Below are 13,794 nucleotides of genomic sequence, written 5' to 3' on the forward strand. Positions count from 1 at the left end.
AAGATTATCCTGTAGTGCTGTTCTGAGATTATATGATTTCCTGTAGATTATGGAATTGCACACAATAATAACAGGGTGGTTGATTGTTTAATAAGCTGTCTCCTTTTCTTTATTGTATGATCCAGGAACCTAGTAACATAATGTTATGATGTAACAAATAAGTTATTTGTACCTCAGTTTTATGGATGATGGCACTAGCAGAATGGACTTTCATTTCTTAAATGCTTGCACAGTGAGTTCATTATATTACCAATAGATTCGTGAGCATGGACAAAATTTCAAAGAGATGTAAGTGACAATTATGGATTCTTTTCATATATCCTCTTGAAGAGCAAAAGACTATCTCTTTGATTGATAGGAAATTTATGCTTCTCACAGATATTGAAATGAAGTTAAAAGTAAGTCGAGGAATGAAGTGAGTGGAAGCAGAGATTTTAAAATTCCAAGTTAAGGCGTCAGAATATAGTTGGTAACATCTTGCATATACGACAGTAATTAGTAGTTCTGTTCCATTATGCTTTTGAAACCCTTAATACATCATTGGCTTACATATGCATTTTTTAAGTTATGCTAGAAAATATAACTGGAAGGAGTAAAGAAATCATAAGCTACACCTTTAATTAAACAAGTTATTTTAATTAAGGAATCCACATGCTTATGTAGATTAGACATTCTTCTTCCTATCCAAGCAAAGATCTGTCTGTATTTACAGAATACAGGATATGTATTGATAATTCACTTGTATCGCATTGCAAAAAAAATCTGATATTTGTCTGCTTTCAAGTATCAAGTGGCAATGAAGTTTGTACACAAGTGATATTAGGAAATTCATGTTTTTCAGTGGGAATATAATCATCAAATGTATAGGAAGATTAAAAACAAAACAGTTTAGTTTGCAACATCAGAACAATGCCCTTGGGTGGGTGCTTAAATACCAAACAAGATTTAACTCAAGGAAAATGCCTTGACCTTTTACTCTAATCACATTTGGAACACCCCTTGACAATTACATACAGGGTATAATAATTGGGATAACAATTACCATAATAAATAATCTACAAGGATTTTTTCAACATTCTATAATGAATCTTGGCTTTTATCCTCCTATGATGACTCTTTCATATTGTGGCTGAAGTAATTGCTTGGTAAGCAGCAAATTGAATATAATTAAATCTGTAGTAGTATGCTTTCACCATTCTTGGATACAGAGAACTGATAGTAAACAACAGCACCAACCTGTCCATCAGCAGTTAGAGATTAATTAGGAAACACATGGCATAATTTACCCCATGAATCATCATTATTATCCTCAATCTCCCTTGACATAATTTTGCAAATTTCTCTGCTTTTTTTGAAGTTGACCGATTTATGAAAGTAGATAGGCTGTTAAGTAGACTGGCAAGCAATTTGGTCAAAATAAAGAGCCTACAAATTCTTGCAGAAAATAGTTTTGCTTAAAACACGTTGAGTTAAACATTTTGTATAGATTATTTATCACAGTGCATAAACAGATATAAAGAGTTGCTGATAAAAGAAGCACAGTTGAATCTGTTGCTCCTGCGCTCAAGACAGATGCAAGCATGCCAAATTTCAGAGAGAGCAACAAGTTGTACTGCATGACAGAAGGATGCTGATTGGTTTGCAAATTACTTGTAATTGGTCAACACATTGCCATGGAGAAAGCACAGGGCATTATTGTTTCCCATGCTTTGTTTAATTTGAAATAAGGCTGGATAATGCTGAAATTGTATTTATTTTGTACTTTTCATGGTTGTATATGTCCATGCAGCTCCCTAGTGAATAAATTACTTTTTGAAAGAAGATACTGTTGTTTTGTAATCAAACTTGGGAGTTTGGAATTGCATAAAATAGTGTTGCATGAACAGCATATCAGATGAATGACAGATTTTTCTGTTTGGTGGTGCTGGTTGACAAGGGTACAGTGTAACTTGCCACTCTACTTTGAAAAAATATTTTGACATCTTTACGTGAACAAGTAGATTTAACCTTAGTTTAATTTCGCTTCTGAAATATGGCACACCACCAAAGCAACACTCACTCTCTCACTACCGCACAAGAGTGTCAGTCTAGTTTATATCCTCCAATTCTAAATTGAAGTTTGATCTCCTAATTATACACTCTGACTTGAATCTAACTGATGGCATGAGTGTTAACTTTCTACTGGCTGTAAGAACCTCACTCAGCAGCCCTGGGCGAATCAATTGAAAAAAATTGAGGTGTCATATTGTTGCAGTAGGAGGTGCTGTTCTTTATTTATAGTTACAAGTTCATTGTGGGTACAATGTAAAAGAATCACCCATCAAAATTTTCCTCTGTTTTTGGGATATGAGCAGACCATCAAGGCAGCATTATCCATCCCATGTTTCCTCATTTGCATAGGATAGGCTTGGAGTTGCATGTAATCAAGTCTTCTTAAAACTATGATAAAAGATTGTTTTTGCATCAGTGCAAGTTTGAGTAGATATCCAACTGGGTAAGGGTGATATGCTCCCTTGCCTAAAGCACATACAGAAGCAGGTTTTGTTCTTGCACCAAACTAGTGACTTTCATTCTCATTTCCTTGGCTCAGCTCCCATATTTTCAGATTTTTACTGCCTGTGTTGAGATTTGATACTGGATTTTTCTGTCAAGGAAACAGGTAAGTTAGGGTAGGTTCCCAGCCTCATGGGCACCTCAACCCCATAATTTACCGGGTATGTGGGCATTGAAATCAGTAGCCTGCCTGCCGTTGATAATTCAATAGCTAAGGGTCATATGAGCTTGATTTGGCATGGACAGCTGGTTATTTTCTAAGAGGCAGGAAGGAAACAGGGTTGCTATCTTCAGGGGGTATCCTTTTAAAAATTTGGTGGGGGAGAGGTTGCAAGCGGTCTGCCCACTTCCCCGACCTCCTACCTCTGCTCCATTCAACCTGAACGTTCTGCCTGGTGAGGCAAAAGCATTCCATTTCCAAGAATGTTCGCTCTCATTTTGATGGACCAGAAATTTTTACAATCAAAAACAATGATAAGAAAGCTGATAGATCAAGGAAAATTAAACATACTTCCAGATTACTGATTCTGGATATCTTGCATTTAGGATAATGCTTTCCTCCACTACTTTGTTCAATTATGTCAGCCAATGTGTTGCTCGGAGAGGAAACCAAAAATAATGGCTACGGTTTTCCAATCATGATCAGAACTTGATCAGGCAAACAAAAATGGTTGTTTACCTTAAGATAAGTTCTCCCTGTGCACTTCTTGGCCCAGATCCTTCTCTTCTGATCTCCAAAAAAATACTGGGAAGATTAGTGTGAAAACCAAACCCACCTTTTTTTCAGCTGGTTGTGCTGTGTTTTATGATTTAAGGGCACTGCAAAGACTTTGAAAGCTACTGTGAGATGGCAAGTGTGTAAGGTAAGAGTAGAGTGATAGTTGTGGGGTATTAGGCTGCAGATGAATGAGGAAGGAGTGGGATGCAGCTGGGGCTAGGATGCAGGTTGAGTCCAGTTATGATAGGGAGATGGGGTTTTAGTTCAGAGAGACAAGAGAGTCAAATCTGGCAGAGTCCCTAGGAGCCTGTCAGGTGTTGAGGGGAACGGTCAGTGATCAGTCAGGTGTTCACTTTAATAGTTACCAAGAAGTTACAACGGGGTTTAATTCCTCTAATCTATTTCTGGCTAACTATTAAGCTTAAGTGAGATTGACGAGGAGAAATTCTGCATATGCTGGAGATCAGAGTTGAGAGGGTGTTGCTGGAAAAGCAGGTCAGGCAGCATCTGTGGAGCAGGAGAATCAACGTTTTGGGCCAGAGCACTTCATCAAGAATAAGGCTGGGAGTCTCTGGGGTGAAAAGATAAATGGGAGGGGGATGGGTCTGGGGAGAAGGTAGCTAGGAATGCAGTAGGTGGGTGGAGGTAAGGGTAAAGGTGATAGGTCAGAGAGGAGGGTGGAGCGGACAGGTGGGAAAGAAGATTGACAGGTGGGACAAGTCATGAGGATGGTGCTGAGCTGGAAAGTTGGAACTGGGGTAAGGTGGGGGGTTAGGAGAAATGAGGAAACTGGTGAAATCCACATTGAGTGAGGTTGAACCCTCTGAAATTGATGACAATAGCTCTGAGTTGGGGCCTTTTTTGGGAAGGTTCCTTCTACTGGGTAATTGTCTTTGGGAAATTTCATCCTTCCAGGCAATTTGTGGGGAGTCCCCTGCATTGGGATTGCCATGTAGCGTAAACTCCAATCTGGCAAATGAGACTAGATTAGGTTTGGATATCTGGTTGGCATGGACAAGTTGGACCAAAGGGCCTGTTTCCGTGCATACATCTCTATGATTCTATACACTGCTGCAAGACAACCTGGCTGTCACAATACCTGGGCCAATCTTTTATCATGGTTTTAAAAGGATCCCATTTCATTTGTATAAATGTCATCCATCACTTAAATCTTGATTATATCCTGTTCACAAAATAAATCTTCAGTAAAGAATTGCAGATGTTCACCTAACTATTACTGTACCTTGCATTTTTCTATTAATTTACACACATTCTGCTTAAGCTGATTTACAGGTGATTTTTAGTAATAACTGGTCAGAGACATGGGTTACATCAAAGCCAATCTTAACACCCTTTGATAAAAGATTATCTGGTACATGGTTGAATATTGCTAGAGGTCCTGTTATGTATGATCCTGAAAGATAATAGACCATAAATAAGAAGGAGCAAATATTAGAGTGTGACCCCAGTGACACCATACTGAGGTATCAATATATTATTTCAGCAAATTAAATCATGTGCAACAACGCTCATCTGCTAGATTAGATAAGGCAGTGTTAAGCACCATATGCATTTGGTGATAAATTCTAGACTTGGCTAATCATTTATCTTTTTAGTAGAACTGTAATCAAGGCTTTATTTACAGATACAAATCAGTGCATGTTTGAGTACTGATTAATCAAACTTAGCATACCAGTTATAGAACTACATTCGAGTCAATCTGGCATTGACCGTTAACCTTTTACTACTCTTAAAGAAAGATTGCTTAATGGATGGATGTGATGATCACACTTTCTTGCTCCTTCAGTAAAATTAATTCACAGCTTACTTTCCTCGCTCAGTAAGTTAGTTAAATTTAATGAGAATAAGTTAAACTCTTCAGAACTCTTATGTTTCATCAACTGACAAATTTGAGTTGCTGAATAAATAAATATTGTTGAGATTTGGAATAAATGAAATACTAACATTTCTAAATGACTTTGGTAAGACCTCTTTCACAAAAGAAAAAATGCAAAAGAATCACAATTTGACCTTGTAAATTTTTGAGCTCAATTAGAACTTCATTTTCAATCTTGTAGAAATGCAACTGTTGAACAATGAGAAGGTTACTTTGAGGTTTTAATTGTTGATTTAAAAATTTCCTCCTTGTCTCAAATTTTCCAAGTCAATTTAACCAGTATTGAAGTTCCATTTCTTGAGCAGTTGCACCATTTAATATTTTTCAGTTGCTTATATATCCTCATAATTCTCACGTCAAAACATTAATAAACGATATGAAAAATGTGGACACAAGTCACTGAATCTCTTAATCATTCTTGCCGTACTTTAATAATTCTCACTTCTATTGCCAAGTGTTGTCTAAATTCAATTAAAAATTATCTACTTGAGCTCCTGTATATTTTTCCTATACTTTCTAAATAACCTGTTCAGAGATGTTTACTACACGTTCTGGAGCAAGTGCGACTTGAACCTGAGTTTCTGGCTCAGTAGTAGGAATACCATTGTGCACCATAAGAACCCTGCCATGTGTACCATAGCTGACAATTTGATTTGTGCCTTTTGTTGAGCTTTGGGGAGCATGATTGTGATTTGACCTCACCGGTGGCCATGGTGGTAAGTAGCATGCAAATTTGCTGTGGTTCCACATTTACCTGATTGTATCATTTCTAGTAGCTGCCAGATCTCTCAGCAAGAGTCTGAACAATGTTTACAGAAAACGCATGGAAGTACACCTTTCCTGCTTATCTTAAAGATAATTTGTTTGCCCTGAAAGGGAGCTTCTGTGAACCACAGAATGCTACTACGAAATGATATGGCCAGAATTGTACAGGAGGAAAATGTAACACAAGGCCAAAGAAAGGGTTTCCAGGTTCAGAGAAGCAGAGAAGAGGTGAAACATTGTTGGTCCATGGGGAACCAGAAGATCTTCAAGGATTACCCTCATATGGGCCTAGGAGCCTTTGATCAGAAAGGTCCATTCCTGGTGTTTGGGCCCAAAGTGCCATGACAGGACTGATTTATATTGTACATGTCCACCATTGGTGAATATACTTTCACGTGAACTTAAATATACCCTAAACTACCAACTGCTCACTCCAACACATCCCTGTCACTCACTCATTACCAGTCTCTGGAACTTGAGACTCACATCTAACATCTAGAAACTCTATCAATGTTGAGAATATCAATGTGTTTGTGCCATATAGCCCCTTCAATTCCTGCTTCATTATCATCCTGCTGTCTGGTATGATGAGCAACTTGCAGGAAATATGACCTTAGATTTCTTTCTTTCGACACCGCTGCCAGTTCCCTTACCCCAGCCTTTCCATTACATATTTCACTGTGGTCCTTCATCTACTAACTCTTCCACAGCAAAATGAACAGCATGAAACAAAACATGGTATCTTTCTCTTCTCCCCATTAACTTGCAAGCTTCTAACTTCAGTCACCAAAACTTTTGTATGAAAAATATTTATTATTTGCAGCGAAGGTTTCTGGAACCAAATTCTCAGATCCTTCTTGCTTTAAAAAGTAATTTTTCTGTTATTACATTTTATTTTCAGGCTAGATGTGACATTTATTATTTCCCTTTCCATTAGTTTTTAATCTTTCATTGATGTAGTGAACCTATTTCACTTCTTCCAATTGTATTAATGTTCTGAAAAGGTGAAAATAGCCCTTGACTGTTGAATATAAACATATTAATTTAATAGCTTCTGAATGTTTCTATATAATTACTTATATAGCCTGTTATTCATATTCAAGGTGTGGGCCACTCGGCTCTCATTTATACATGAAGCCCCCAATCTAATGATGCATTCCTTGCCATTTACTATTCTGCAGGAGATTTGAAATAAATTGCAAATAGGAAATTAGTTCTGTTTGCATAAGCAAACATTCTAATAAAATTGACTTTACATTTCGATCAAGTTCAGAGCAGCTGCAGTGCATTAAAATTAGAGAACAACAGATCCCATTTAAAGGGGACTTTTTGTGCACTGTAAAATGTAACCTGTGAGCATACTTTGTTTCCATATTCATCTGAAATTAACTTGAATGTCAGGATAAAGGCTGTGTATGTAGGACTATAAACCAGGGTTGCCCCATTTGAAAATGTGTAATCTATATTTATATTTTCAAATCATCTTGAATTAAATATATATTTCACACTCCGGAAAATAAAAAATAAGGTTAATGTTGAATTCAAAAAGTATTGTGGTCAAAAAATAATTACAGTTTTGCTCAGAATTGCTTGACTCAGAATGTTGCTGGATAAACTGATTGCCAAATAGTTATAATAATTAGCTTATACAGTCCTCATTACAGGTGTATGCTCTGAACATTTGATTGTTAGTTTTCAGAATAATTATCATTTTTCGTTTCAATTGCAAATACCACCAATAAATGTTATGCATTTGAAATTTGAATGTCTCATCTGAAGCTTTAAAGACAAAACAGGTATTTGATTGAAGTATTGAAATTCACCCCAGGGACTAAAGATAGATCACTTTTCAAGTATTTTCAATTAGTTTCATTTGTGGCCATACTGTAGCAGTCTGAAGCACAAAACTCGCTTTGCAGTAATGCAATCAAAGAAAGCAGATTGAGAATTAGTTGAATGCCACAAAGAAATAGTACCTGGACAGTTCATTTATAGACTGCAGTATAATCTACTAGATGCTACTAGCTGTTGTACTATTAGGCGTTTTGAGACCTGTTTATATCTTAACCTGTAAGCTCTGGAGTTCAATCCGATAATCCATTTGTAGTTATTAACAAAAGTAATGCAAGTTGTTATCGAGCTAGCTACTTGTCTTTTGTTGCAAGCTTATCTGCATATCTTTCCTTTGCATCTTTCAAACCTTGCAAATAGCATTTAATCAAGCCTCTAAAACAAATGTCTAGTATTTCAGCTTAACCTATGTCATATTTCCAGAATGTTGCCATTGAAATTGAACTTTGAGAAGTTCAAAGACTTTAATCTTAATAATATCTGTATGGAATGGTATTGATCTGTAATTAAGTGAGCAAGCTACTTAAAATTCATACAAATCAATACCACAAATAATTCTGAAGTCACCCCATCATTTATCATGTAGGTTTAAATATTCTGCTTGCAATATGATAGTTACTTGGGTGAAGATTACACCTCTTCAAAGAGTATTTGAACCTCTGACCTTCTAGTACAGCTACATAGAAGTCTGCTCTGTTTCTGTTTTCACAGTAAAAGTTAACATATTTGAACAGAAAGAAAATCTGATTTAAGGGCTTTATAATCTAACTTTCACTTCTTTACTAATTATATCTGAGACATTTAGGAATAGAAATAGGCCATTCTACCATTCAAGGTTATGTCTCCATTCATTTAGACCATTGCTGGACTGGACCTCAATTCTATTTGCTGCTTTTATTCTATATCTTTTTATACCCTTATCCATCAAACTTCTATCATTTTCAGACCCATTGCAATTGATCCAGAATCCAGAGCCCATGTACACTAATGGAAAACACTCCACATCCAACAAATTGATGCCAGCCTGATTTCTCAATGGTGCATCTTCTGGTTGACTGCAAGCACTACCAACTGCAAACTGGTAACTGACTTCAATATGACGTCCTACCCATCAATCTTTAATGAAAAATCTGGGCTACTGTCAACAACTTGAGGACAGAGAAGTAAAAATGTGTTCACTTGCTCCACAAGTGGAACAGTGCATATTGTAACTCTGGCCATCCAAGTTAGACCATCGTCCACACACTGAACTATTACTCTGAGAGAAGGATTCCTAATTGTATTATAACTATTTACACTGTGAGAGTTGAAGCTGTTAAATGGATTGCTAACCTTGCTATCAAGAGGAGGTCATTGCCTAGTCGTATTATTGCTAGACTATTAATCTGGAGACCCGGGTAACACTCTGGGAATTGGCAGATAGTGGAATTTGAATTCAATAAAAATCTGGAATTGAAAGTCTAATGATGACAAGAAAAACCGGTCTGGTTCACGAATATTCGAAAGGGAAGGAAACTGGTCTGGCCTACATGTGATTCCAGACCCACGGCAATGTGGTTAACTCTTAGCTGCTCTGTTTACCTCTCTGCCTCCTATTCTGTCTCTCTTTATTCTCTATCCTAGAAAGGCTCACGTTATTCCTTGTGTGTCAAGAATGCTTTGAGAATGAAGACATGAAGAGAGCCTTTAAAGAAAGAAAGAAAAATTCTTGGCATGTTACTGTAGTCCCACACCTATCATAATTTCTGATGAATAATGTCCTTCTGATCATCAGTGCATGGTTAATTACAGAGGCTACAGAGAGTTGATGGGTTACCTGAGTTTGCATATTCCTATCCCAATGCTCAGAGTTCCTTTAGTATATAAATGGATTAAACCATACTTATGATGCATTCACAGATTTTATTTTATAATTTTCATCATGTCACTAAATAAAATTCACTTAATTTCAACATTAGAAGTGGGTATTATAATAGTAATTTATTGCACTCCAGTTAATTTCTGTATCAACTGTCTTTTAAACCCAAGGACTGTCTCAGCTTAAAAAACGTATTTGTCTAATTAAAATATTTTAATTTCCTGTAATCTTTGACCTGTTAAAATTAATATTAATAGGTGACAGTTTGGCAAGAGTAATTTGAAAAGTTGTTTCAATAATTTGTTTACAGAAAGTAATCGTTATAGTACATTATTTATATTTTTGTCAGTCATTCTGATCAGCTATGAAAGGGAACAATTCTCTCAGCTGCTAAATTAAATTGGAGGATCTTTCTCTTCATTTTAAAATGTTGCCACCAACTATTGTATTTTATGGCTTTTGTCTTTTGATTGTATGTGCTTCAAGAATTGCAATATTCTGCTGCCCATTAAGGTTTTTCCAGTTGTGTCTCAATATTTTTCGAGCCAATTTTCAAAAACTAAGAACTTGAACTTTGAAAGACATGAAAGAGTGAAACGTTTACAACCATTAAGATAAGAAAAGTGAATAATTATTTTTCCCAATCACCCAGCAATGAAGCACAGGTGAAGGGAGAGGTTAAGAGGGAGAGTCCTTCATGGTGGTCTCCGCTGTGCAGCAATTAAACCCATCCTTTACATTGCAAACCAGCCATCCAGTCAACTGAGCTTAACTGAGTGAGCTAGTTAATTACCTTGACCAAAGTTAATGAATGGTCAATGTCAGTGCTCCACACATGGACTAATCAAATACCTAATATGGAAGTATGATTCAAGTTTTTGGAAAGCACTCGTTTTTAAGTTTTGAACTGTTACAAAAGTTGGCTGGGACAACTGTCTTGGGAAAAGATCTCAGGAGAACCATCTAACCATTGTGAAAGAGATGTTTTGAAAGAAAAACTAGAATCAAATAGGACAGACAAGAAAAAGCTAAAAGACTACTGTACTGAATCAAACTAGCAAAAACCATAACCTGCAGTGCTGTAAAAGCAAAAGGAAATAGCTTTTTTCTTCTCCCATGACCTGTTCTGCTGACTGTATCTCACAATTGGGAGAAACCTCTAATATTTGTCCATGTAAGCCATCACAGCTGCTGAATTTGATTTCAGGTTTCAACCTCTTCACTTCAGAAAGATGATCTCCAAGCAAGTGAGTCTTGCAGCAATATTTGAGTTCCTCATACTTAATTTTTATCTCCTAGTTTTTTTTTATATTTGGTAGTACAGAATGTAAACATTACTCAAAAGAGACAGTTTGTCATCTTGCAGCCATCAGAACTAGGTACAAGAAGCATGCTTTAAAAAGAGGCACCATTTTATAACGAATGAGGAAAGAGAAAGGTTTAGTTGAACTACAATTGGTATGGAGATACTGCAGGAAAATATCACTGATATTCTTAATTATACTAGGCAGGTAGATTCAGATTGGTTAGGGGATTGTCATGGAAGGGCAGTAGATTTTAGTCAATTGCATGATCCCTTTTATTAGAAAGATGCAATGTACATGTGTGCCTTTTGCCTGCATAGAATAGGGTCCTGAATATTTATGTATGTAACTTATAACTCACATAAATGTATCACACTGTGGACCTGGCTGATGATTTTAAATTTGCTTTCTGGTGTAATTCTTAGCATAGTCCAGATTATTTAACAAATTATTTCCAGTAGAAGATATACATCATGTAAGGAAACCCACATGTGTGGGTTTCCTCCGGGTGCTCCGGTTTCCTCCCACAGTCCAAAGATGTGCAGGTCAGGTGAATTGGCCATGTTAAATTGCCCGTAGTGTTAGGTAAGGGGTAAATGTAGGGGTATGGGTGGGTTGCGCTTCGGAGTGTCGGTGTGGACTTGTTGGGCCGAAGGGCCTGTTTCCACGCTCTAATGTAATCTAATGTAATCTGTAATATAATCTCATGGTTAGAAATACTTTACTGAAGCTTGCAAGTACGTGCTGCCAACTGCAAATGGTCAATAAAACATGTTTGATTAAGTCCACCAATCAGTGTGTGCAGCCCTACATCCCTGCATTCCAACAGCACTGGAATTCATACATCACTTCTTTGTGTGGTTAGCAAAACATCATTTTGGCATTATCTCTTTATTGGAGAAAACCACTCATTATTGCACTGGATAGTAGCTATACAATACAAACTACCTTCACTTGGTGAAATGTTTGAAACAACTTCCCCTTCCAGGTAATCTGAGGTAGATTGGGCAGCACTCGGAGCTAAAGGTATTGAATAATAGGCCCTTTCATGAGTTTTCGTGATATACATTGAGTGGTGATTTGATCAGGATATCTGTATCATGTAGGATAAAGATTTTGAATGATTTATCTTGAAGTACAACTTACATGATGAGCAGGTGGCTACAGTCCTATTCACAAGGCTGCCAATAAGATTTTGTAGCATATGGGACCGCAGGAATCGCAAGGTATACATTGAGTGGTGAGTGAAAACAAGGGTGAGAGGTTAGTGGTACTTTCATCAGAGGTGCACTTTTCATGGTAACTAATAAAGATGCAAGCAAAAGCTGGTCCTAAAAGGAATTCCATAGCAAGGCCATCTATTTTGACATTCGTGATAGCTTTGAAATTGAATTCAACTGCACAAGTCTCTGAGTTAATGATTGCAAAAAACACAGTTTCAGTTTAAGGATACGTCTAGATTGCCAAATGTGTTCCTGGCATCCTAGTTCTGTTGAATACAAGATGAAAAGCTTCAATTTCTAGTCTCCATTTACAATGCTTACTTTAAATATGTAGTTTAGCTAATACTTTTATCACGTTTAGTTAAATAACTTCCAGCAATAGCTATGGGTTAAATTACACTCTTATCTTATTTAAAACATAAAGTTTAGCTGGTTATTTTAAAATTGAAACATTCAAATCAAAAGAAGTCTTCATGTGAGCTCATACAAATCATGAGTTCATGCACTCCTCTACAGAAATGTCTTTTACATGGTAGTGATATTTTAAAGAGAAAGAAAATGACTCAGATTGATATATCTAGTCTGTGACCAAAATGCTAGAAATGCCAGTAATTCTGCCAAGTAAGCAGAGTTCACCCTCAGTCTCTGGCACACTCCATTTTGGGAGGATTTTCTTTACCAGTACGGAACTAAATCCTTCAAATTGAAGCAAACTTTACTGAGCACACATTTTTGAACCAAGTTCCCCATTTTGCTGAGGCTTTTCCTTTAAATTGGGAATGTTTTTACTAGATGTAAGCGGGAGTAAATGAAGCAAAATCATAAAATTGGCTGACATGTCAATTAAATCATTTTCCTTCACTCACAGGAAAATAAATTAGAGTAAAATATAATCAGTCAGTTGTTCTAAGATTTGTAGGTTTGGCTTAACCAGATAGCACATTTCAGCAAAGCATTATTGCGTGAGTTAACATTCATGGTGTGCAGAGTAGAATTGGTTCCAGTCTAAGTCCCTTACTTTACAATAGATGTTGATAATGTTGACAATGTCTAATCTATGCCACTCAGTCACTTCACCTTGTTACATTACATTGATCAGCCTTAAAATCCAAAGGAAAGTTAATACCAAGAAGATTTGCAATCTGGCAATCTGACTGCATTCCATGCCAACCCCTTGAGTAATATGGATTGCCGAAATAGAAAGGAAAAGACAAAGACGTTGAAGTGACTTTGCTTCTGTAACTTCATTAGGAGTAGATTAATGAATGTATCATTGGATTTTGTTTTTACTTACTGGTTTGTGAAACCAGTGCTTTGTGGTACTTTAAGAGTTAAAACAACATGGTTTTGCAAGCATCATCTGCTACAGTTGCCTTTTATTTTCTCTGTTTAAACTGAAATATAAACAGTTCCATATGTTAATTATTCAAAACAGAGAATGACAAGCTTTCCACATTGTCTTTGAATAAATAAGAGAAATAGAAAATTAATTGTAGTGAATTTAGTTAGTTATAAAATCAATATGTTTTCCAATATGGTATTTCTGGATGACAGATTGTGAATTTATGGTGTATGCTTCAACAGTACTTAATCTGATGACATCTATTCAGATTATTAAATCTGCC

General features: G+C 36.5%; 1 protein-coding gene across 3 annotated transcripts in view; it reads left to right on the forward strand.

The window, feature by feature from the left end:
- Positions 1–13,794, forward strand: part of tbc1d22b (TBC1 domain family, member 22B) — a 308,460-nt gene that overhangs the window by 256,317 nt on the left and 38,349 nt on the right. Inside the window, exon 12 of one of the 3 annotated variants that reach the window (XM_043716743.1) lies at positions 8,730–9,794. The exons of the other annotated variants lie outside the window; for them this stretch is intronic. Coding sequence (XP_043572678.1) covers positions 8,730–8,744 — 15 coding nt within the window. The 3' untranslated portion in view covers positions 8,745–9,794. Of the gene's footprint in view, positions 1–8,729; positions 9,795–13,794 lie in introns of those variants that run through there. 3 annotated transcript variants of the gene reach the window in all.

This window comes from Chiloscyllium plagiosum, chromosome 26 (genome assembly GCF_004010195.1).
Source record: "Chiloscyllium plagiosum isolate BGI_BamShark_2017 chromosome 26, ASM401019v2, whole genome shotgun sequence".
In the NCBI taxonomy this organism is placed as follows: domain Eukaryota; kingdom Metazoa; phylum Chordata; class Chondrichthyes; order Orectolobiformes; family Hemiscylliidae; genus Chiloscyllium; species Chiloscyllium plagiosum.